At 37.3% G+C, this 27,605-nt stretch overlaps 1 protein-coding gene across 2 annotated transcripts in view; it reads right to left on the bottom strand.

The window, feature by feature from the left end:
* Window positions 1-27,605, bottom strand: part of COPG2 (COPI coat complex subunit gamma 2) — a 129,705-nt gene that overhangs the window by 52,880 nt on the left and 49,220 nt on the right. For both annotated transcript variants that reach the window (XM_033863273.2, XM_019923320.3), the window contains 3 exons: window positions 13,659-13,792; window positions 12,600-12,667; window positions 3,812-4,000 (listed from right to left, as the gene is read on the bottom strand). In XM_033863273.2, coding sequence (XP_033719164.1) covers window positions 3,812-4,000; window positions 12,600-12,667; window positions 13,659-13,792 — 391 coding nt within the window. The remainder of the gene's footprint in view (window positions 1-3,811; window positions 4,001-12,599; window positions 12,668-13,658; window positions 13,793-27,605) is intronic.

Consider the following 27,605-nt stretch of genomic DNA (forward strand, 5'->3'; position numbering starts at 1 on the left):
AGAATATTGAAATCATATCAAGCATCTTTTCTGACCACAACGCTATGAGATTAGAAATGAATTATAGGGAAAAGGTGTAAAAAACACAAACACGCAGAGGCTAAACAATACGTTACTAAATAACCAAGAGATCACTGAAGAAATCAGAGGAAATCAAAAAATACCTAGAGACAAATGACAATGAAAACACGATGATCCAAAACCTATGGGATGCAGCAAAAGCAGTTCTAAGAGGGAAGTTTATAGCTACACAAGCCTACCTCAAGAAACAAGAAAAATCTCAAAAAAGCAATCTCACCTTACACCTAAAGGAACTAGAGAAAGAAGAATAAACAAAACCCAAAATTCGCAGAAGGAAAGAAATCATAAAGATCAGAGCAGAAATAAATGAAGTAGAAACAAAGAAAACAGTAGCAAAGATCAATAAAACTAAAAGCTGGTTCTTTGAGAAGATAAACAAAATACATAAACCATTAGCCAGACTCATCAAGAAAAAGAGCAAGAGGACTCAAATCAATAAAATTAGAAATGAAAAAGGAGAAGTTACAACAGACACCACAGAAATACAAAGCATCCTAAGAGACTACTACAAGCAACTCTATGCCAATGAAATGGACAACCTGGAAGAAATGGACAAATTCTTAGAAAGATATAACCTTCCAAGACTGAACCAGGAAGAAACAGAAAATATAAAAAGACCAATCACAAGTAATGAAATTGAAACTGTGATTAAAAATCTTCCAACAAACAAAAGTCCTGGACCAGATGGCTTCACAGGTGAATTCTATCAAACATTTAGAGAAGGGCTAACACCCATCCTTCTCAAACTCTTCCAAAAAACTGCGGAGGAAGGAACACTCCCAAACTCATTCTGGGAGGTCACCATCACCCTGATACCAAAACCAGACAAAGATACTACAAAAAAAGAAAACTACAGACCAATATCACTGATGAACATAGATGCAAAAATCCTCGACAAAATACTAGCAAACAGAATCCAACAACACATTAAAAGGATCATACACCATGATCAAGTGGGATTTATCCCAGGGATTCAAAGATTCTTCAATATATGCAAATCAATCAATGTGATACACCATATTAACAAATTGAAGAATAAAAACCATATGATCATCTCAATAGATGCAGAAAAAGCTTTTGACAAAATTCAACACCCATTTATGATAAAAACTCTCCAGAAAGGGCATAGAGGGAACCTACCTCAATATAATAAAGGCCATATATGACAAACCCACAGCAAACATCATTCTCAATGGTGAAACACTGAAAGCATTTCCTCTAAGATCAGGAATAAGACAAGGATGTCCACTCTCACCACTATTATTCAACATAGCTTTGGAAGTCCTAGCCACGGCAATCAGAGAAGAAAAAGAAATAAAAGGAATACAAATTGAAAAAGAAGAAGTAAAACTGTCACTGTTTGCAGATGACATGATACTATACATAGAGAATCCTAAAAATGCCACCAGAAAGCTACTAGAGCTAATCAATGAATTTGGTAAAGTTGCAAGATACAAAATTAATGCACAGAAATCTCTTGCATTCGTATACACTAATGATGAAAAATCTGAAAGAGAAATTAAGGAAACACTCCCACTTACCATTGCAACATAAAGAATAAAATACCTAGGAAGAAACCTACCTAGGGAGACAGAAGACCTGTATGCAGAAAACTATAAGACACTGATGAAAGAAATTAAAGATGATACCAACAGATGGTGAGATATACCATGTTCTTGGATTGGAAGAATCAATATTGTGAAAATGACTATACTACCCAAACCAATCTACAGATTCAATGCAATCCCTATCAAATTACCAATGGCATTTTTTATGTAACTAGAACAAAGTAATCTTAAAATTTGTATGGAGACACAAAAGACCCTGAATAGCCAAAGCAGTCTTGAGGGGAAAAAACGGAGCTGGAGGAATCGAACTCCCTGACTTCAGACTATACTACGAAGCTACAGTAATCAAGACAACATGGTACTGGCACAAGAAAAGAAACATAGATCAATGGAACAAGACACAAAGCCCAGAGATAAACCCATGCACCTATGGTCAACTAACCTATGACAAAGGAGGCAAGGATATACAATGGAGAAAAGACAGTCTCTTCAATAAGTGCTGCTGGGGAAACTGGACAGCTACATGTAAAAGAATGAAATTAGAACACTCCCTAACACCATACACAAAAATAAACTCAAAATGGATTCGAGACCTAAATGTAAGACCGGACACTATAAAACTCTTAGAGGAAAACATAGGAAGAACACTCTTTGACATAAATCATAGCAAGATCTTTTTGGATCTCCCTCCTAGAGTAATGGAAATAAAACCAAAAATAAACAAATGGGACCTAATGAAACTTCAAAGCTTTTGCACAGCAAAGGAAACCATAAACAAGATGAATAAACAACCCTCAGAATGGGAGAAAATATTTGCAAATGAAGCAACGGACAAAGGATTAATCTCCAAAATATATAAACAGCTCATATTAAAAAAACAAACACTCAATCCAAAATGGGCAGAAGACCTAAATAGACCTTTCTCCAAAAAAGACATACAGATGGCCAAGAAGCACATGAAAAGCTGTTCATCACTAATTATTAGAGAAATGCAAATCAAAACTACAATGAGATATCACCTCACACCAGTTAGAATGCGCATTATCAGAAAATCTACAAACAGCAAATGCTGGAGAGGGTGTGGAGAAAAGGGCGCCCTCTTGCACTGTTGGTGGGAATGTAAATTGATACAGACACTATGGAGAACAGTATGGAGGTTCCTTAAAAAACTAAAACTAGAATTACCATATGATCCAGCAATCCCACTACTGGGCATATACCCAGAGAAAACCATAATTCAAAAAGACACATGCACCCCAATGTTCACTGCAGCACTGTTTACAATAGCCAGGTTATGGAATCAACCTAAATGCCCATCTACAGAGGAATGGATAAAGAAGATGTGGTACATATATACAATGGAACATTACTCAGCCATAAAAAGCAACGAAATTGGGTCATTTGTTGAGCCATGGATGGATCTAGAGAGTGTCATACAGAGTGAAATAAGTCAGAAAGAGAAAAACAAATATCGTTTATTAACGCATATATGTGGAACCTAGAAAAATGGTACAGATGAACCAGTTTGCAGGGTAGAAATTAGAGAACAAACGTATGGACACCAAAGGGGGAAAGCCGTGGGGGGGTGGAGTGGTGGTGTGATAAATTGGGCGATTGGGATTGACACGTATACACTGGTGTGTATAAAACTGATGACTAATAAAACCTGCTGTATTAAAAAAAATGTGCCTTCTTGATAAAATGTTTAAAATAAAAAAAGAAAAAATTGTCTTGCGTAAAGAAATACTTATTTGAAGTTCACAATTAACTTCAGTTTTAATTATTTTCCTTTTTAAAGTTCAAAATATATTTTTATATTGTTAATTTTAAAATAGTATGCATAGTATGATTACATTTCTCTTAATTTTTTTCTGAATATATCTAGCTATTCATTTACCCAACTGCACATATACAGAGCTATATTTGGAATCATGTTTAACAAATATCATAAAGTTGTTCTGGGGTACTGAGATTGTGGATAATTTGTAGCTGTTTTTTAGGTGATTTATTTATATTCTTCATATATATGTCATGTACATCTCTATTTTTAATAAGATTTATATTTTTAAAAAGCAAATAAAATTTATTGAAATTAAAAAAAAAAGAAATGAAATAGGTAAGCCAGAGACTGGGAGAAAACATGCTCATATTTAAACTCTTACCTTGAACTCATCTGAGATTTCAGACACAAAGGATGATATCTGCTTCATGAGCCTGTCCACACTGCTCTCACTTCCTGTTTTGAGGAGTGTAGTAATGGCCAGTGTAGCAATGCTTCTGTTTGAGTCTGTGATCAAGTTTTCTAAGTCCAGATTGCAGGCAGTAACAGCAGAGGGGTGCTTCATTGCCACCTGGCCAAAGGGCATGGAAAAAATTCAGCAAATTGCTACTGATAAAGACCAGAACTTTAAAAAATAAAAGAAGATGAAAACAGAAAAATTTTTTTAAATGGAATTTTATTTCCTTTATTTGTAACTTCTATTTGGGCCTCCCCTTATAATATGATCATCACCGTTAATTATACAGTTGTGCAAAACCAGAATCAGGAATTTAAAAGTTTCCCTTTTTTTTTCACAACTCACACACACACACTGTATTTTCTTTTTACAAGAGATAAATAAACAGACACCAAGCATTGTAAATGGATGACCACAACAAAAGCAACAATGATTGCAATTACCAAACATGAAACACACTCATACTATGTCATAATATTGACATTTAGTCCAATAATCCTCCACTGTAACAGCTCCTTTACTTTGCAGTGAAAATTGATTTGTATATTTTTTGCCTCTGAATCCTTGTGGGATTTTTTTTTTATTATTCAAACAGGAAGTCACAAAAATTATAATCATCCTCTTCAGTTCACTCAGTCCCATGTAATTAATTTTTTTATCTTGATCTTGTTAGCACTTTTATGAATTCATAAGTTTTCCATTAGAGTTCTGAAAATGCTTATTCATTCAGTTCAGCAGTATAGTCAGTTACCAGAAACCTGTACTAGTCAGAGTCTTCTCCATGAATTCCTTCAAGGTGAAACTCTTTTATAGGAACATGTTTGTGAAAGCATCAGAGTACACCCAGAACTGTCTGTAAATGACAGAAGACTTAAAAATGACCACGGTTGGGGCTTCCCTGGTGGCGCACTGGTTGAGAATCTGCCTGCTAATGCAGGGGACACGGGTTCGAGCCCTGGTCTGGGAAGACCCCACATGCCGCGGTGCAACTAGGCCCGTGAGCCACAACTAGTGATCCTGCGCGTCTGGAGCCTGTGCTCCGCAACAAGAGAGGCCGCGATAGTGAGAGGCTCACGTACCGCAATGAAGAGTGGCCCCCGCTTGCCACAACTAGAGAAAGCCCTCGCACAGAAATGAAGACACAACACAGCTAAAAATAAATAAATTTTTTTAAAATGACCACGGTTAAAGATTTGATGAAAGTTCATAATAATGCAATTGACAAGGAAATTTAGTTATTTCTGAGATACACATTTTAAAGTAATAACTAGAATTATGACTTATAACATTATACCAGAACATAAGATTTTTAGGAATTTCATGTAATGTTTGAAACATTTATATTAACATATTTCCATACAAATAACCCAAAGAAAGTTTAGTATTACTTGTTTTTCTATTTGTTTCTTTGTTTTTTTATACTGCAGGTTCTTATTAGTCATCAATTTTATACACATCAGTGTATACATGTCAATCCGAATCGCCCAATTCAGCACACCACCATCCCCACCCCACCGCAGTTCTCCCCCCTTGGTTTCCATATTTGTTCTCTACATCTGTGTCTCAACTTCTACCCTGCAAACTGGATCATCTGTACCATTTTTCTAGGTTCCACATATATGCGTTAATATACGATATTTGTTTTTCTCTTTCTGACTTACTTCACTCTCTAGACAGTCTCTAGATCCATCCATGTCTCAACAAATGACTCAATTTTGTTCCTTTTTATGGCTGAGTAATATTCCATTGTATATATGTACATCTTCTTTATCCATTCCTCTGTAGATGGGCATTTAGGTTGCTTCCATGCCTGGCTATTATAAACAGTGCTGCCATAAACATTGAGGTGCATGTGTCTTTTTGAATTATGGTTTTCTCTGGGTATATGCCCAGTAGTGGGATTGCTGGATCATATGGTAATTCTAGTTTTAGTTTTTTAAGGAACCTCCATACTGTTCTCCATAGTGTCTGTATCAATTTACATTCCCACCAACAGTGCAAGAGGGCTCCCTTTTCTCCACACCCTCTCCAGCATTTGCTGTTTGTATATTTTCTGATGATGCACGTTCGAACTGGTGTGAGGTGATTTGCATTTCTCTAATAATTAGTGATGAGCAGCTTTTCATGTGCTTCTTGGCCATGTGTATGTCTCCTTTGGAGAAAGGTCTATTTAGGCCTTCTGCCCATTTTTGGATTGGGTTGTTTGTTTCTTTAATATTGAGCTGCATGAGCTGTTTATAAATTTTGGAGATTAATCCTTTGTCCATTGATTCGTTTGTGAATATTTTCTCCCATTCTGAGGGTTGTCTTTTCGTCTTGTTTATGGTTTCCTTTACTGTGCAAAAAGCTTTCAAGTTTCATTAGGTCCCATTTGATTACTTTTGTGCTTATTTCCATTACTCTAGGACGTGGATCAAAAAAGATCTTGCTATGATTTATGTCAAAGAGTGTTCTTCCTATGTTTTCCTCTAAAGAGTTTTATAGTGTCCGGTCTTACATTTAGGTCTCTAATCCATTTTTTTTTTTTTTTTTTTTGCGGTACACGGGCCTCTCACTGTTGTGGCCTCTCCCATTGCGGAGCACAGGCCCTGGATGTGCAGGCTCAGCAGCCATGGCTAACGGGTCCAGCCGCTCTGTGGCATGTGAGATCCTCCGGACCGGGGCATGAACCCATGTCCCCTGCAGAGGCAGGCAGACTCTCAACCACTGTACCACCAGGGAAGACCTTGAATCCATTTTGTGTTTATTTTTGTGTATGGTGTTAGGGAGTGTTCTAATTTCATTCTTTTACATGTAGCTGTCCAGTTTTCCCAGCACCACTTATTGAAGTGACTGTCGTTTCTCCATTGTATATCTTTGCCTCCTTTGTCATAGGTTAGTTGACCATAGGTGTGTGGGTTTATCTCTGGGTTTTCTATCTTGTTCCATTGATCTATGTTTCTTTTCTTGTGCCAGTACCATATTGTCTTGATTACTGTAGCTTCGTAGTATAGTCTGAAGTCAGGGAGTCTGATTCCTCCAGCTCTGTTGTTTTCCCTCAAGACTGCTTTGGCTATTCAGGGTCTTTTGTGTCTCCACAAATTTTAAGTTTACTTTGTTCTAGTTACGTAAAAAATGCCATTGGTAATTTGATAGGGATTGCATTGAATCTGTAGATTGCTTTGGGTAGTACAGTCATTTTCACAATATTGATTCTTCCAATTCAAGAACATGGTATATCTCACCATCTGTTGGTATCATCTTTAATTTCTTTCATCAGTGTCTTATAGTTTTCTGCATACAGGTCTTCTGTCTCCCTAGGTAGGTTTATTCCTAGGTATTTTATTCTTTATGTTGCAATGGTAAGTGGGAGTGTTTCCTTAATTTCTCTTTCAGATTTTTCATCATTAGTGAATACAAATGCAAGAGATTTCTGTGCATTAATTTTGTATCTTGCAACTTTACCACATTCATTGATTAGCTCTAGTAGTTTTCTGGTGGCATTTTTAGGATTCTCTATGTATAGTATCATGTCATCTGCAAACAGTAACAGTTTTACTACTTCTTTTCCAATTTGTATTCCTTTTATTTCTTTTTCTTCTCTGATTGCCGTGGCTAGGACTTCCAAAGCTATGTTGAATAATAGTGGTGAGAGTGGACATCCTTGTCTTATTCCTGATCTTAGAGGAAATGCTTTCAGTGTTTCACCATTGAGAATGATGTTTGCTGTGGGTTTGTCATATATGGCCTTTATTATATTGAGGTAGGTTCCCTCTATGCCCTTTCTGGAGAGTTTTTATCATAAATGGGTGTTGAATTTTGTCAAAAGCTTTTTCTGCATCTATTGAGATGATCATATGGTTTTTATTCTTCAATTTGTTAATATGGTGTATCACATTGATTGATTTACATATATTGAAGAATCCTTGAATCCCTGGGATAAATCCCACTTGATCATGGTGTATGATCCTTTTAATGTGTTGTTGGATTCTGTTTGCTAGTATTTTGTCGAGGATTTTTGCATCTATGTTCATCAGTGATATTGGTCTGTAGTTTTCTTTTTTTGTAGTATCTTTGTCTGGTTTTGGTATCAGGGTGATGGTGGCCTCCCAGAATGAGTTTGGGAGTGTTCCCTCCTCTGCAATTTTTTGGAAGAGTTTGAGAAGGATGGGTGTTAGCTCTTCTCTAAATGTTTGATAGAAGTCACCTGTGAAGCCATCTGGTCCAGGACTTTTGTTTCTTGGAAGATTTTTTTTTTTTTTTTTTTTTGCAGAAGGTGGGCCTCTCATTGTTGTGGCCTTTCCCATTGCGGAGCACAGGCTCTGGACATGCAGGCTCAGTGGCCATGGTTCACGGCCCAGCTGCTCCGCGGCACGTGGGATCTTCCTGGACCAGGGCACAAACCTGTGTCCCCTACATCGGCAGGTGGATTCTCAACCACTGCGCCACCACGGAAGCCATGTTGGAAGATTTTTAATCACAGTTTCAATTTCATTACTTGTGATTGGTCTTTTCATATTTTCTGTTTCTTTCTGGTTCAGTCTTGGAAGGTTATATCTTTCTAAGAATTTGTCCATTTCTTCCAGGTTGTCCATTTCATTGGCATAGAGTTGCTTGTAGTAGTCTCTTAGGATGCTTTGTATTTCTGTGGTGTCTGTTGTAATTTCTCCTTTTTCATTTCTAATTTTATTGATTTGAGTCCTCTTGCTCTTTTTCTTGATGAGTCTGGCTAATGGTTTATGTATTTTGTTTATCTTCTCAAAGAACCAGCTTTTAGTTTTATTGATCTTTGCTACTGTTTTCTTTGTTTCTACTTCATTTATTTCTGCTCTGATCTTTATGATTTCTTTCCTTCTGCGAATTTTGGGTTTTGTTTATTCTTCTTTCTCTAGTTCCTTTAGGTGTAAGGTGAGATTGCTTTTTTGAGATTTTTCTTGTTTCTTGAGGTAGGCTTGTGTAGCTATAAACTTCCCTCTTAGAACTGCTTTTGCTGCATCCCATAGGTTTTGGATCATCGTGTTTTCATTGTCATTTGTCTCTAGGTATTTTTTGATTTCCTCTGATTTCTTCAGTGATCTCTTGGTTATTTAGTAACGTATTGTTTAGCCTCTGTGTTTTTTACATTTTTTTCCCTATAATTCATTTCTAATCTCATAGCATTGTGGTCAGAAAAGATGCTTGATATGATTTCAATATTCTTAAATTTACTGAGGCTTGATTTGTGACCCAAGATGTGATCTATCCTGGAGAATGTTCTGTGTGCACTTGAGAAGAAAGTGTAATCTTGCTGTTTTTGGATGGAATGTCCTATAAATATCAATTAAATCTATCTGGTCTGTTGTGTCACTTAAAGCTTCTGTTTCCTTATTTATTTTCATTTTGGATGATCTGTCCATTGGTGTAAGTGAGGTGTTAAAGTCCCCCCCTATTATTGTGTTACTGTTGATTTCTTCTTTTATAGCTGTTAGCAGTTGCCTTATGTATTGAGGTGCTCCTATGTTGGGTGCATATATATTTATAATTGTTATATCTTCTTCTTGGATTGATCCCTTGATCATTATGTTGTGTCCTTCCTTGTCTCTTATAACATTCTTATTTTAAAGTCTATTTCATCTGAGTATTGCTATTCTAGCTTTCTTTTGATTTCCATTTGTATGGAATATCTTTTTCCATCCCCTCACTTTCAGTTTGTATGTGTCCCTAGGTCTGAAGTGGGTCTCTTGTAGACAGCAGATATATGGGTCTTGTTTCTGTATCCATTCAGCAAGCCTGTGTCTTTTGGTTGGAGCATTTAATCCATTCACATTTATGGTAATTATTGACATGTATGTTCCTATGACCATTTTCTTGTTTTGGGTTTGTTTTTGTAGGTCCTTTTCTCCTCTTTTGTTTCCCACTTAGAGAAGTTCCTTTAGCATTCGCTGTAGAGCTGGTTTGGTGGTGCTGAATTCTCTCAGCTTTTGCTTTTCTGCAAACGTTTTAGTTTCTCCATCGAATCTGAATGAGATCCTTGCCAGTTAGTGTAATCTTGGTTGTAGGTTCTTCCCTTTCATCACTTTAAGTATATCATGCCACTCCCTTCTGGCTTGTAGAGTTTCTGCTGAGAAATCAGCTGTTAACTTTATGGGAGTTCCCTTGTATGTTATTTGTCATTTTTCCCTTGCTGCTTTCAGTAATTTTTCTTTGTCTGTAATTTTTGCCAATTTGATTACTATGTGTCTCAACGTGTTTCTCCTTGGGTTTATCCTGTATGGGACTCTCTGTGCTTTCTGGATTTGGGTGTCTATTTCCTTTCCCATGTTAGGGAAGTTTTCAACTATAATCTCTTCAAATATTTCCCCTGTCCTTTCTCTCTCTCTTCTCCTTCTGGGACCCCTATAATGCGAATGTTGTTGCGTTTAATGTTGTCCCAGAGGTCTCTTAGGCTGTCTTCATTTCTTTTCATTCTTTTTTCTTTATTCTGTTTCGCAGCAGTGAATTCCACCATTCTGTCTTCCAGGTCACTTATCCTTTCTTCTGCCTCAGTTATTCTGCTATCGACTCCTTCTAATGTAGTTTTCATTTCAGTTATTGTATTGTTCATCTCTGTTTGTTTGTTCTTTAATTCTTTTAGGTCTTTGTTAAACATTTCTTGCATCTTCTCAATCTTTGCCTCCATTGTTTTTCCGAGGTCCTGGATCATCTTCACTATCATTACTCTGAGTTCTTTTTCTCGAAGGTTGCCCATCTCCACTTCATTTAGTTGTTTTTCTTGGGTTTTATCTTGTTCCTTCATCTGGTACATAGCCCTCTGCCTTTTCATCTTGTCTATCTTTCTGTGAATGTGGTTTTTTTCCACAGGCTGCAGGATTGTAGTTATCTTGCTTCTGCTCTCTGCCCTCTGGTGGATGAGGCTATCTAAGAGGCTTGTTGGGAGGGACTGGTCAGAAATTTTAATTAAGGTAAATGGCTTTTTGGACAACATACGTTAAAAGGCAATTGTTTCAAGATGAATGTTTGTAATAAATAAGATATGATATATCATTTGATAAGTGATTAACTGCTAGTTACAGTATAGCACAGCACTTTATCTTCCTAGGTTTCTATAACCTTTATAACAATATCATAGTCTGTCTTTTATTACAGTTGGCCTGTTCGTCCTTATAGTACATGTGTTCATGGTTATCTATTCTACTAGATTTTAGAATATCTGCGAGTAGGACCTAGAATGATAAACACTACTCGAAGGCACTTAAATGTAATATCTTACCACTTACAAAACACTTCTGTATTTAAGCAACCAAACTGCAACCAAACTGGATTGCTCACATGATAAAACATGTGTGTCATTGTCCTGCTTCTTTGCTTTTGTTGATGATGTTTGCCTCTCTGCCTAATCCAATACTGGTATAGAATCCTTTACCCATAATGGTAAAATTTTGAGAACTCAGCAAAGTATTGCCATCAGAATTCACTCAACAGCAAAAAATGACCCAAACTAATGTAAAACTAAGTCTTAATTTATTCCATGTAGTGAGGATAGTCATACGTATAAAGCAGAAATATTAACATGTCTAATGTGTCTAACTGCTCTAGGCCCAAAGGGGTTAGTATTAATATAAGAGATGGCACCATATTACCTCTCTAAAATTCTCAAAATACTGATTTCTGAGATACATCTGGTCCCAAGATTATAGATGATGGAATGTGGACCGATATCAACTCTTCAAAATACAATTCATATTGTTCTATAAAGCCTCCTTCCATGGCTGCTCTAAATTTCTCTCCTCCAGTTGTTAATACAATTAATTTAGTCGACCACATATTACACTAGACCATTATTCTACAACATTAAACTTGCATTTAAAATTTTTAGGGACTTCCCTGGTGGCACAATGGTTGGGACTTCGCACTCCCAATGCAGGGGGTCTAGGTTCGATCCCTGGTCAGGGAACTAGATCCCACATGCATGCCACAACTAAGAGTTCGCATGCCACAACTAGGAAGCCAGTGAGCCGCAACTAAGGAGCTGGTAAGCCACAACTAAGAAGCCTGCCTGCCGCAACTGAGACCCAGCACAGCCACATAAATATTTAAAAACATAAATAAATAAAATAAAATTTTTATAGTTATTTAATTCATTCTGTGTTTCTGCACTCTATCCTCTAGATTTATGCTGTCCAATATGGTAGCCAATAACCATATGTGACTACTAAGCCTTTGAAATGTGGTTATTCCAAACAGAGGTATGCTGTAAATACAAAATATACACCAGATATCAAAGACTTAGTATGAAAAAACAGAAGGTAAAATATATCTCTAATAATTTTATACTGATCATGTTGATAAATTTTATAAATGTTAGGGTAAATAAAATATATGTTTAAAATTAATCTCATCATAAAGAATTTAATGTGGTTACAATAAAATTTAAAATTGCATATGTGACTCACATAGTATTTCTATTGGATAGTGTTGCTATAGACCAACATTGTCCAAGAGAACTTCCTGCAATGATAGAAATATTCTGTATCTGCAGTGTCTAATATGATAGTCACTAACTACAGGTGGCTATTGAGCACATGAATAATAGTATAAATGGCCATATCTAAAGCTGCAAATACAAGTGAGGTGCTACAGAAGTGAAGCCCATAAATCATATCTACTAACCTTGGACAGAAAGCCAAATGCTTCGTATTTACTGTTTCTCAATTGAACACTGATACAAGTCAATAGTTAGCAAAGGAACACCTACCTTGTTCAAGGTCCTCACAGCTGCATATCTCAAAGCTGGCTTAGGAGAACTACAGAAAAGCTGAAGAACTAGGAAAGAAAAAAGGTCACTGTGAACATAGCTCATTTCAACATATAGCATGTTTCTGAAAATACAGTACATGAAGAATCACATTCAAAATACGCATAAGGCAATTAGATGACAGCATCAAAAATTCACATGGGGCTTCCCTGGTGGCGCAGTGGTTGAGAGTCCGCCTGCCAATGCAGGGGACGCGGGTTCGTGCCCCGGTCCGGGAGGATTCCACATGCCGCGGAGCGGCTGGGCCCGTGAGCCATGGCCGCTGAGCATGCGTGTCCGGAGCCTGTGCTCCGCAATGGGAGAGGCCACAACAGTGAGAGGCCCGCGTACCGCAAAAAAAAAAAAAGAAAAAAAAATTCACATGAAAAATACATCATCAAAAATAGAAAAAGTACTTTTTGTTGAGCTATAAAAACTTTAAATACAGGAAACAAAGTTTATTTTTTTCCTAAAAATGTTAATATACCCATTAATATCTGAATTTAAAGAGTAGGAATATTTATGGTTGTAAGAGTAAATGGGTTTTTTAAACATGGAGAACTGAAGGCATTAAAGTTACTTGTTTTCTAAGTAAAAACTTAAATTTTTTAATATGGGGAAATGATAACTTCAGAAAAAGAAACACAGTCACCCCTCCATATCTGCAGGGGACTGGACCCCGGACCTTCCAGGACCCCTAGCAGATGCCAAAATCTGGGGATGCTAAAGACCCTTCTATAAAATGGTGTAGCACAATCAGCCCTTGGTATCTGCAGGTTCCACATCTCAGGATTCAACCAACTGTGAATCGATTGGGTTGAATTGGTGGGATGTGGAACCCAAGGATATGGAGGTACAATTGTAACTAAAAAACAGCTAAAATAAACCATTTATGTATCAAAATGTAAAAACTACATATACAGAGCTAAGGTTCAAAATTACCTATTCTGTAGACCTATGGAACTTAAAACAAAAACATAAGAAAATAAACAAAAGCCAGTTATCAAATATACAACTAACCTGAAACAGCAGGTGCCAACTCCCTCGCAGTACAGTTAGGAAGATGGATGATAGCTGAAGCAGCTTCATAAATAACCATTTCATGTTTATTTCGCAAGCAGCTCTCAATGAAATCGAAGACTGGACTTTCATGGCTGACAATAAATATACACAGGCCATAATTAGATATCATAAAGAACAGAGGCAATGTGCATAGTGGCTAAAAGCACAGACAGGGGGACTTCCCTGGTGGCACAGTGGTTAAGACTCCATGCTCCCAATGCAGGGGGCCTGGGTTCAATCCCTGGTGAGGGAATTAGATACCACATGCATGCCGCAACTGAGAGTTCATATGCTACAACTAAGGAGCCTGTGTGCTGCAACTTAGGAGCCAGTGAGCCGCAACTAACAAGCCCGCGAGCTGCAATTAAGACCTGGCGTGACGAAATAAATAAATTTTTTTTAAAAAAAAAGCAAAGACAGAATGAGAAGCACTTTTGGAATTATGAATGAAGGACCTCTGAAAATACACTCCTCCATAAAAGCAATGAGAATACTGGTGTAAAGTTTCAAAATCAACATTTTCAGCACTCTAGAAGTTAGCTGAAGGATTGCAACAATCCTAGGAACATTTATTCAAGAGGAACAGCTGAATCTTCATAAGAACAGTAAGCTTTCTGGTATTTTAACTTGCTCTATTTCATACCCTCTTCCCAGCTTCATGGTAGCCTTGGAAACCAGGGCCTCAGAACCATACTAGCTATGAAAGCCAGCAGCCTAGTAGCCACTGAAGGAGGCAGATGAATTTGGAGCACCATCAAAAGCCATGTTCCTGGAGCACTGTCGCTACTTGACCTGAATGATGCTCCTTAAAAAAGCCCCATTCATGAAGCTAATGTTTTGGCCGCACTACACAGCATGTGGGATCTCAGTTCCCCAACCAGGGGTTAAGCCCATGCACTCTGCAGTGGAAGTGTGGAGTCCAAACCACTGGACCACCAGGGAATTCCCCGAAGCGAATTTTTATTTCATCTAACTCTGAGGACATTCAGTGAGGAAAGCCCTATCCCCAGGAGGTTTGTCTCCCAAAAAACAGCAGCAATTGCTTAACACTGCAGTTGCCACAGGTACTGATTCTAGTTGGCGCAAACAAGAGTCTGGCCAAAAAAACTTAAAAAGAAAATCTAAGAAATGAGATGCCCATAAGGGGCTTTAATTTCTGACATATTCCTGGGGATCTAGAAGGCTGTGCAAATACCCAGGTAAGAGCTTACGGAGCTCTAGCCTCTCACCCATGCTTGACTTTGAGTTTCTGCACAATTAGGAAGGGAAGACTAGGCACAGTTATGCATACCCCAACACACAAAATGCCCACTGAAAAAAAGATGGGAGACATGTTGGTCAAAAGCATTTAAGAAAATCTGTCAAATCATTATCCAAAGACTCAGCTAACCAAGCAGACTTCAGTAGCCACACATGACAAAGAATAAGGACTGCAGAATTAGTCCAGGAAAGTCACTAAACAAACAACAATAACAAACAGCAACAAAAACAAACTCTGAGAATGGAAAAGGGAGAAATAAGATTGTCAGTTACCACAGTATATTAAATATCCAGTTTTTGACAAAAAGCTATGACACACAAAGAAATAGTGAGGTATGGCCCATATATAGTGAAAAAATGCAGTCAACAGAAATTATTCTTGAGGGAGCCCAGATGTTGGATGTACTAGGCAAAGCCTTTAAGTCAACTAATATAAATATGTTCAAAGAAGCAAAAGAAACCATATCTAAAGAATTAAAGGGAATTAAAAAGTTAAAGGCATGACAATCATGCCTCACCCAAGAGAGAGTATCAATAAAGAGGAAAAAATGAGTTGTTTGTTTTTTAAAGGAACCAAATAGAAACTCTGGATTTGGAAAGTGCATAACTAGAATAAAAATTTCAAATCTGCTCAGATAAAAGAACAAGTACCTACAATATGCTGCCTACAAGAGACTCACTTTAGGGCAAAAGTCACACATAGATTGAAAGTGAGGGGATGGAAAAAGATATTTCATGCAAATGGAAGCAATAAGAAAGCAGGGGTAGCGATATTCATATCAGACAAAACAGACTTTAAAACAAAGTCCAAAAAGAAAGACAAGGGACACTATATAATGATAAAGGGATTAATACAAGAAGAGGACATTACACTTGTTAACATATATATGCACCCAATGTAGGAACACCTAAATATACAAAATAAATACTATCAGACATAAAGGGAGAAATTGACAGGAATACAATAATAGTAGGAGACTTTAACACCCCACTGACATCAATGGACGATCTTTCAGACAGAAAATCAATAAGGCAAGAGAGATCCTAAATGACACAACAGATGTACTTAATTGGTATCTACAGGACACTTCATCCAAAAAAAACAAAAACAAAAACCAAACAAAATACACATTCTTTTCAAGTGCTCATGGAACATTCTCTAGGATAGACCACATACGAGGACACAAAACAAGCCTCAATGAATTTAAGAAGACAGAAATTATTTCAAGCATCTTTTCTGACCACAACAGTATCAAACTAGAAATCAACCACAGAAAGAAAAATGGGAAAAAAAATCACACGGAGACTAAACAACATCCTACTAAAAAACCAATGAGTCAACAATGACATCAAAGAGGAAATCAGAAAATACCTTGAGACAAATGACAATGAAAACACAACCTTACAAAATCTATGTGATGCAGCAGAAGTAGTTCAAAGAGGGAAATTCAGAGCGATACATACAGGCCTTTCTTGAGCAACAAGTAAAATCTCAAGCAAATAACCTAACCTACCACCTAAAAGAATTAGAAAAAAGAAAAATAAACAAAAGCCAAAGTCATTAAAAGGAAGGAAATAATAAAGATCAGAGAGGAAATAAATAAAATAGAGATCAAAACAACAATAGAAAAGCTCGATAAAACCAAGAGCTAGTTTTTTTGAAAGGATAAACAAAATCGACAAACCTCTAGCCAGGCTAACAAGAAGAAAAGAGAGAAGACCCAAATAAACAAAATAAGAAATGAGAAATAACAACCAATACTGCAGAAATACAAAAAGTCATAAGAAAATACTATGAAGTTATAAACCAACAAATTGAACAACCGAGAAGAAACAGAAAAGGTTTTAGAAACAGCCAGAATTGAATCAAGAAGAAACATAAATTGAACAGACCAATCACTAGAAGTGAAATAGAATCTGTAATAAAAAACAAACAAAAAAACTAAAAAAACTCCCCACAAACAAAATCCAGGACCAGATGGCTTAACTGGGGAATTCAACCAAACATACAAAGAGGAACGTATACCTATCCTTCTCAAATTATTCCAAAAGATTTAAGAGGAGGAAACACTCCCAAAGTCAGTTTATGCAGCCACCATCACCCTGATACCAAAAACAAAGACACTACAAAAAAAAGAAAATTACTGGCCAATATCTTTGACAAATAGAGATGCAAAAGTCCTCAACAAAATTTAAGCAAGCCAACTCCAACAACACATATAAAGGATCATACACCATGATCAAGTTGGATTCTTACCAGGGTCACAAAGATGGTTCAACATATGCAAATCAATCAACGTGATATACCACATCAACAAAAGAAACGACAAAAACCACATGATCATCTCAATGATAGAAAAAAAGCATGTGATAAAATTCAACATCCATTCACGATGAAAACTCTCACTGAAGTGGGTATAGGGGAAATACATCTCAATAAAAACCATTTATGACAAACCCAGAGCCAACACAATACTCAACAGTGAAAAGCTGAAAGCCTTCCCACTAAATTCTGGAACAAGACAAGGGTGCCCACTCTTACCACTGCTATTCAACATATTTTTGGAAGTCCTAGCCTCAGCAACCAGACAAGAAAAAGAAATAAAAGGTATCCAAATTGGAAGGGAAGAGGTAAAATTGTCATTATATGCAGATGACACAATACTCTATACAGAAAACCCTAAAGACTCCACACAAAAACTATTAGAACTAATAAATGAATTCAGCAAGGTAGCACGGTACAAGATTAATATACAGAAATCTGCTGCACTTCTTTACAGTAACAATGAAATATCAGAAAGTAAAAAAAAAAAAAAAAAGTTTAAAATCGCACTAAACACACACAAACACACACAAAAACACAGGAATAAACCTAACCAAGGAGGTGAAAGACCTATATGCTGATAACTCTAAAACACTGATAAAGGAAACTGAAGATGATTCACAGAAATGAAGAGATATCCCATGCTCTTGGACTGGAAGAATTAATATTATTAAAATGGCCATACTACTGAAAGCAATCTACAGATTTAATGCTATATCTATCAAATTACCCATGACAGTTTTCACAGAACTAGAACAAATAATCCTAAAATTTATATGGAATCACAGAAGGCCCCGAATTGGCAAAGCAATTCTGAGGAAAAAGAATAAAGCTGGAGGTATAACTCTCCCAGACTTCAGACAATACTACAAAGCTACACTAATCAAAATACTGTGGTATTGGCACAAAAGCAGACATATAGATCAATGCAACAGAATAGAGAGCCCAGAAACAAACCCATACAATTAATCTTCAGCAAAGGAGGCAAGAATATACGATGGAGAAAACACAGTGCCTTCAGCAAATGGTGTTGGGAAAGCTGGACAGCTATTTGTAAATCAATGAAATTAGAACACTCCTTCACATCATATACAAAAATAAACTCAAAATGCTTTAAAGACACATATAGGATGTGACACCGTAAAACTCCTAGAAGAGAAGACAGGCAAAACATTCTCTGACATAAATAGTAGCAATATTTTCTTAGACTAGTCTCCCAAGGCAAAAGAAAAAAAAACCAAAAATAAACAAATGGGACCTAATCAAACTTAAAAGCTTCTGCATAGCAAAGGAAACCATCAACGAAATGAAAATACAACCTATAGAATGTGAGAAAATACTTGCAAACAATGTGACTGACAAGGGGTTAATTTCCAAAATATACAAACAGCTCATAAAACTCAATATCAAAAAAACAAACAACCCAATCAAAAAATGAGCAGATGACATAGACATTTTTCCAAAGAAGATATACAGATGGCCAACATGCATATGAAAAGATGGTCAATATCACTAATTAAATGCAAATCAAAACCACAAGGAGGTATCGCTTTACACCACTCAGAATGGCTATCATCAAAAAGTCTATAAATAGGGCTTCCCTGGTGGTGCAGTGGTTCAGAGTCCGCCTGCTGATGCAGGGGACACGGGTTCGTGCCCCAGTCCGGGAAGATCCCACATGCCACGGAGGAGCTGGGCCCGTGAGCCATGGCCGCTGAGCCTGCGCGTCCGGAGCCTGTGCTCCACAACTGGAGAGGCCACAGCAGTGAGAGGCCCGTGTACCGCAAAAAAAAAAAAAAAGTCTATAAATAATAAATGCTGGAGAGGGTGTGGAGAAAAGGGAACCCTCCTACATTGTTGGTGGGAATGTAAACTGGTGCAACCAGTAAGTAGGGAAAACAGTATGGAGGTTCCTTAAAAAACTAAAAATAGAGCTACCAAATGATCCAGCAATCCTATTCTTGGGCATATAACCAGAAAAGACAAAAACTCTAATTCGAAAAGATACATGCACCCCAATGTTCATAGCAGCATTATTTACAACAGCCAAGACATGGAAGCAACCTAAGTATCCATCAACAGATGAATGGATAAAGAAGAGGTAATATGCATATATATATAAAATACACACACACACACACACACACACACACACACACACACACGATTACTCAGCCATAAAAAAGAATCACTTTGTTGTACACCTGAAACACAGTAGTGTAAATCAACTGTACTTCAATTTTTAAAAAACTGAGAGTTCAGAAACAAGTTTTAAAAAATTCAAATCTGCAATTCAACAGCTGATTTGCACTGACAGTAGAAAAAGCCAGAAAACTTGAGGATAGGTTAAACTGAGATAATCTAGCTGAGGAAAATAAAGAATGAAGGAAAAAAAAACCAGAGCCTTGGAGACCTATGGAATATGACTAAGTGTACCAACATTTTCATGATAGGAGGCCCAGAAAGAAAGGAGAGAGACAAAGGGACAGAAGGAATATCCTGACAAATAATGACCAAAAACTACCAAAATTTGTTAAAAATATTAATCTACACACTTGAGAAGCTCAACAAATCCCAAGTTGGAAAAATAAAAAAAGATCCACATATAGACACACCATAATCAAAGTGCTGAAAGCATAAGACAAAGAGAAAATCTTGACAGAAGCAAGATAAAAGCTACTCATCACATTGTACAGGGGAGCAACAATACAATTAGTGGCTTTTCACCTGAAACAATGAAATAGAGAATGCCATATTCAAAGTGTTGAAATAAAAAGATAAAAATTCTCTATCCAGCAGAACTATGTTCCAAAAATGAAGGCTAATAAAAGGACATTCCCAGATAAGCAGTGACTGAGACAATGTATTGCTAACATACCTGATTTATAAAAAATACTAAACGAAGTCTGTTAAACTGAAAGACTGACTCCAGTGACATGAATAATCAATGAGAAATAAAGTGCACCAGAAATGGTAAATATGTGAGTTAATATAAATTATTCTACAAATAATTTTTTCATTTCTCTTAACTAATTAAAGGACATAAAATTGTATAAAAATAATTATAACACTGCATTATTGGATAATGCACATACATGTAATATACATGACAATAATAGCAAACAGGAGCAGGGAGAGAACAGAACTATACTGGAGCAAAGATTCTATATTTTACGAAAATTAAATTAGCCTTAATCTGAAGTAGATCATGGTAAATTAAAATGCATATTCTAATTCCCAGGGAAACAACTTTTTTTTTCTTTTTTTGCGGTACGTGGGCCTCTCACTGCTGTGGTCTCTCCCGTTGCAGAGCACAGGCTCCGGACGTGCAGGCCCAGCGGCCATGGCCCATGGGCCTAGCCGCTCCGTGGCATGTGGGATCCTCCCAGACCGGGGCACGAACCCATGTCCCCTGCATCGGCAGGCAGACCGCCAACCACTGCACCACCAGGGAAGCCCGAGAAACAACTTTTTAAACAGTAAAAATATTGACAGAGAAATTAAAATGATTCAATGAAAATTTTATTTAACACAAAAGGAGGCAGTCAAAGAGGAAGAGAGGAACAAAAAAGACAGACACTTCTATAGAAAAAACAGCAAAATGGCGAAGGTAAATACAACCATGTCAATAATTATATTAAATATGAAAGGTCTAAACACCCCAACCAAAAGATAGAGATTGCCAGACAGGATAAAAAAGCAAAATCAAACTATGTGCCGTCTACAAGAGATACACATTAGATTCAAAGATACAAATGAGATGAAAGTAAAATGATGGCAAAAGGTATGCCATGCAAACTAATCGTAAGAGATCAGGAGTGGCTATATTAATATCAGACAGAGAATTTAAGACAAAATATTACAAGAAACAAAAAGAGACATAATGAGAAGCTGCTCAATACATCAGGATGATATAACAGTGATAAACATATACACACTTAACAACAGAGCCTCAAAATATATGAAACAAAACTTAACACTAGGGCTTCCCTGGTGGTGCAGTGGTTGGGAGTCTGCCTGCCAGTGCAGGGGGCGTGGGTTCGTGCCCCGGTCCGGGAGGATCCCATGTGCCGCGAGGCGGCTGGGCCCATGAGCCATGGCCACTGGGCTGCGCGTCCAGAGCCTGTGCTCCACGACAGGAGGGGCCGCAGCAGTGAGAGGCCCGCGTACCACAAAAAACAAAAACAAAACAAAACAAAAAAACTTAACACTAAAGGAGAAATAGATCTTTTAACAATAAGAGCTGGAGATGTCTATACCTACCCAATAGCTGACAGAACAACTAGACAAAATCATCAAGGATATAGAGGACCTGAACAATTTAATTCCTCAACTCAACCTAGAACATTCAACCCAGTGACTATAAAATACATTCTTTTCAAGTGCATATGGACAGTTCTCAAAGACAGATTAAATGCCAGTCATAAAATAAGTCTCAATACATTTAAAAGGATAGAAATCACCAAAGCATATTCCCCAGCCACGACTGAAGTAAATTATAAATTAGCAACAGAAAATAAAGGAAATCCCCAATATTTGGAAATTAAACAACTTATTTCTAAGTAACCCATGTATCCAGAATAAATCAAATGGAAAACAAGAAAAAATCTGAAACAGAATGACAACAAAAACACAGTAAATCAAAATTTATGAGATGTAGCCAAAACAATGCTTGGAGGGAAATTTATAGCTCTAAACACCTATACCAGAAAAGAAGAAAGGTCTCAAATCAGTAACCTAAGTATCCACAATAAAGAAATTAGAAAAAGAAGAGTAAACCAAGTCCACAGCAAGAAGAAAGTAAATAAAGATCGGAGAAAAGATCGATGGACTAGAATGCAGAAAAATAACAATAAAAAAAATGAACGAAACACAAAGCTAGTTCTTTGGAAAAATTCAACAAAATTGACAAACCTTTAGCTAGACTAAACAAGGAAAAAAAAAGTGAAGAATACAAATTACCAAACTCAGGAATGAAGTAAAGGACAACACTACTGACCCTAAAGGAATTTAAATGATTATAAGAGAATATTATAAACAACTATATACCAACAAATTAGATAACTTAGATGAAATGGCAAAATCCCTAGAAATACCAAACTACCAAACCTGACTTACAAAGAAATATAGAATCTAAACAGACCTATGAGTTAGTTACTTAAAATCTTCCCTCAAGGGCTTCCCTGGTGGCGCAGTGGTTGAGAGTCCGCCTGCCGATGCAGGGAACAGGGTTCGTGCCCCGGTCCGGGAAGATCCCACATGCCACGGAGCAGCTGGGCCTGTGAGCCATGGCCACTGAGCCTGCACGTCCGGAGCCTGTGCTCCACAACTGGAGAGGCCACAGCAGTGAGAGGCCCGCGTACCGCAAAAAACCCCAAAAACTTCCCTCAAAAAAAAGCAAAGGTCACAACAGCTTCATTGGTTAATTCTATCAAATATTTAAGAAATAATACCAATCCTTCACAAACTCTTTTATAACATAAATGAGGGTACACTACCTCCCAGCTAATGATGTGATGCCATTATTACCTGGATAACAAAGCCTGACAAATTCTCAGAAAACAACAGACCAATATCCCTCCTGACATAGACATATGAACTCCTTAACAAATTATCAGCAACCTGAATCCACCAATACATAAAAAGAATTATATATCATAATCAAGTAGCATTTTTCCCAAGAATGCAAACAAAATTGATTTAACATCAGAAAATGAGGACCTTCAAAATGGCAGAGGAGTAAGACGTGGAGATCACCCTCCTCCCCACAAATACATCAAAAATACATCTACATGTGTAACAACTCCTACTGAACACTGGCAGAAGACCTCAGACTTCCCAAAAGGGAACAGAAGCCCTCAGGCGACCTAAACGCAGAGGGAGGGCCAAATCCAAAGCTGAACCCCAGGAGCTGTGTGAACAAAGAAGAGAAGGGGAAATTTCTCCTAGAAGCCTCAGGAGCAATAAACTTGATGTACCCTGCATCTGTGGAAAACCTGAATAGACAACGAATTATCCCAAAATTGAGGTGGTGGACTTTGGGAGCAACTGTAGAATGGGGTTTGCTTTCGGCATCTAATTTGTTTCTGATTTTATGTTTATCTTAGTTTAATATTTAGAGCTTATTATCATTCGCAGATTTGTTTACTGATTTGGTTACTCTCTTCCTTTTATATATATATATATTTTTTTTATATAGATATATATATATTTTTTCCTTTTTCTCTCTTCGTGAGTGTGTATGTGTGTATGCTTCTTTCTGTGATTTTGTCTGTATACCTTTGCTTTTACCACTTGTCCTAGGGTTCTGTCTGTCCACTTTTTTTTTTTAGCATAGTTTTTACTGCTTGTTATCATTGGTGGATTTGTTTATTGGTTTGGTTGCTCTCCTTTTTTTTAGTACTTTTTTATTTTTAATAATTTTTTATTTTAATAACTTTGTTTTATTTTTTCTTTCTTTTTCTTTCTCCCTTTTCTGCTGAGCTGTGTGGCTGACAGGGTCTTGGTGCTCTGGCCGGGTGTCAGGCCTGAGCCTCTTATGTGGGAGCACCAAGTTCAGGACATTGGACCACCAGAGACCTCCCGGCCCCATGTAATATCAAACAGCGAAAGCTCTCCCAGAGATCTCCATCTCAACGCTAAGACCCAGCTCCACTCAATGACCAGCAAGCTACAGGTCTCGACACCCCATACCAAACAACTAGCAAGACAGGAACACAACCCCACCCATTAGCAGAGAGGCTGCCTAAAATCATAATAAGGTCACAGACACCCCAAAACACACCACCAGACGCGATACTGCCCACCAGAAAGACAAGATCCAGCCTCATCCACCAGAACACAGGCACCAGTCCCCTCCACCAGGAAGCCTACACAACCCACTGGACCAACCTTACCCACTGGGGGCAGACACCAAAAACAATGGGAACAACGAATCTGCAGCCTGGGAAAAGGAGATTCCAAGCGCAGTAAGTTAAGCAAAATGAGAAGACAGACAAATACACAGCATATGAAGGAGAAAGGTAAAAACCCACCAGACCAAACAAATGAAGAGGAAATAGGCAGTCTACCGGAAAAATAATTCAGAGTAATGATAGCAAAATGATCCAAATTCTTGGAAATAGAATGGAGAAAATACAAGAAAAGTTTAACAAGGACCTGGAAGAACTAAAGAGCAAACAAACAATGATGAACAACACAATAAATGAAATTTAAGATTCTCTAGAAGGAATCAATAGCAGAAAAACTGAGGCAGAAGAATGGATAAGTGACCTGGAATATAAAATAGTGGTAATTACTACCACAGAGCAGAAATAAAGAAACAAGAACGAAAAGAATTGGGGACAGTCTCAGAGACCTCTGGGACAACATTAAACGCACCAACATTCAAATTATAGGGGTCCCAGAAGAAGAAGAGAAAAAGAAACAGAGTGGGAAGATATTTGAAGAGATTATAGTTGAAAACTTCCCTAATATGGGAAAGGAAATAGTCAATCAAGTCCAAGAAGCACAGAGTCCCATACAGAATAAATCCAAGGAGAAACATGCCAAGACTCATATTAATCAAACTATCAAAAATTAAATACGAAGAAAAAATATTAAAAGAGAAAATCAACAAATAACATACAAGGGAATCCCCATAAGGTTAACAGCTGATTTCTCAGCAGAAACTCTGCAAGCCAGAAGGGTGTGGTAGGACATACTTAAAGTGATGAAAAGGAAAAACCTACAACCAAGATTACTCTATCCAGCAAGGATCTCATTCAGATTCAATGGAGAAATTAAAACCTTTACAGCCAAGCAAAAGCTAAGGTAATTCAGCACCACCAAACCAGCTTTACAACAAATGCTAAAGGAACTTCTCCAGGCAGGAAACACAAAACAAGGAAAAGACCTACAATAACAAACCCAAAACAATTAAGAAAATGGTAATAGCAACATACATATCGATAATTACCTTAAAGGTAAATGGATTAAATGCTCCAACCAAAAGACATAGACTGGCTGAATGGATCCAAAGACAAGACCCGTATATTTACTGTCTACAAGAAACCCATTTCAGACCTAAGGACACATACAGAATGAAAGTGCGGGAATGGAAAAAGAAATTCCATGTACATGGAAATCAAAAGAAAGCTGGAGTAGCAATTCTTGTATCAGACAAAATAGACTTTAAAATAAAGAGTATTACAAGAGACAAAGAAGGACACTACATAATGATCAAGGGATCAATCCAAGAAAGAGATATAACAGTTGTAAATATTTATGAACCCAACATAAGAGCACCTCAATACATAAGGCAAATGCTAACAGCCATAAAAGGGGAAATCAATCAGTAACACGATAATAATAGGGGACTTTAACACCCCACATTCACCAAGGGACAGATCATCCAAAATGAAAATAAATAAGGAAACACAAGCTTTAAATGATACATTAGGGCGTCCCTGGTGATGCAATGGTTGGGAGTCCGTCCGATGCAGGGGACGCAGGTTCATGCCCCGGTCCGGGAGGATCCCGCGTGCCGCGGAGTGGCTGGGCCTGTGAGCCATGGCCGCTGGGCCTGCGCACCCGGAGCCTGTGCTCCGCAGCGGGAGAGGCCACAACAGTGAGAGGCCTGCATACCACAAACAAACAAAAAACAATTAAAAAAATGATACATTAAACAAGATAGACTTAATTGATATTTATAGGACATTCCATCCAGAAACAACAGAATACACGTTCTTCTCAAGTGCTCATGGAACATTCTCCAGGATAGATCATATCTTGGGTCACAAATCAAGCCTTGGTAAATTTATGAAAACTGAAACCATATCAAGTATCTTTTCTGACCACAACGCTATGAGACTAGATATCAATTACAGGAAAAAAAATCTGTAAAATAATACAAACACATGGTGGCTAAACAATACACTACTAAATAACCAAGAGATAACTGAATAAATCAAAGAGGAAATCAAAAAATACCTAGAAACAAATGACAATGAAAACACGATGACCCAAAACCTATGGGATTCAGAAAAAGCAGTTCTAAGAGGGAAGTTTATAGCAATACAATCCTACCTCAAGAAACACCTCAAATAAAGAACCTAACCTTACACCTAGAGCAATTAGAGAAAAGAGAACAAAAAAACCCCAAAGTTAGCAGAAGGAAAGAAATCATAAAGATAAGATCAGAAATAAATGAAAAAGAAATGAAGGAAATGATAGCAAAGATCAATAAAACTAAAAGCTGGTTCTTTGAGAAGTTAAACAAAATTGATAAACCATTAGCCAGACTCACAAAGAAAAAAAGGGAGAAGACTCAAATCAACAGAATTAGAAATGAAAAAGGAGAAGTAACAACTGACACTGCGGAAATACAAAGGATCATGAGAGATTACTACAAGCAACTATATGCCAATAAAATGGACAACCTAGAAGAAATGGACAAATTCTTAGAAAATCACAACCTTCTGAGACTGAACCAGGAAGAAACAGCAAATATAAACAGACCAGTCACAAGCACTGAAATTGAAACTGTGATTAAAAATCTCTTCCAACAAACAAAAGCCCAGGACCAGATGGCTTCACAGGTGAATTCTATCAAACATTTAGAGAAGAGCTAACACCTATCCTTCTCAAACTCTTCCAAAATATAGCAGAAGGAGGAACACTCCCCAACTCATTCTACGAGGCCACCATCACCCTGATACCAAAACCAGACAAAGATGTCACAAAAAAGAAAACTACAGGCCAGTATCACTAATGAACACAGATGCAAAAATCCTCAACAAAATACTAGCAAACAGAATCCAACAGCACATTAAAAGGCTCATGCACCATGATCAAGTGGGGTTTATGCCAGGAATGCAAGGATTCTTCAATATATGCAAATCAATCAATGTGATACACCATATTAACAAATTAAAGGAGAAAAACCACATGATCATCTCAACAGACACAGAAAAAGCTTTTGACAAAATTCAACACCGGTTTATAATAAAAACCCTCCAGAAAGTGGGCAGAGAGGGAACTTACCTCAAAATAATAAAGGCCATATGGTGAAAAACTGAAAGCATTTCTACTAAGATCAGGAACAAGACAAGGTTGACCACTGTCATCACTATTATTCAACATAGTTTTGGAAGTTTTAGCCACAGCAATCAGAGAAGAAAAAGAAATAAAAGGAATCCAAATTGGAAAAGAAGTAAAACTGTCACTGTTTGAAGATGACATGATACTATACATAGAGAATCCTAAGGATGCCATCAGAAAACTACTAGAGCTAATCAATGAATTTGGTAAAGTAGTAGGATACAAAATTAATGCACAGAAAT

This window comes from Tursiops truncatus, chromosome 9 (assembly GCF_011762595.2).
Source record: "Tursiops truncatus isolate mTurTru1 chromosome 9, mTurTru1.mat.Y, whole genome shotgun sequence".
In the NCBI taxonomy this organism is placed as follows: Eukaryota; Metazoa; Chordata; class Mammalia; order Artiodactyla; family Delphinidae; genus Tursiops; species Tursiops truncatus.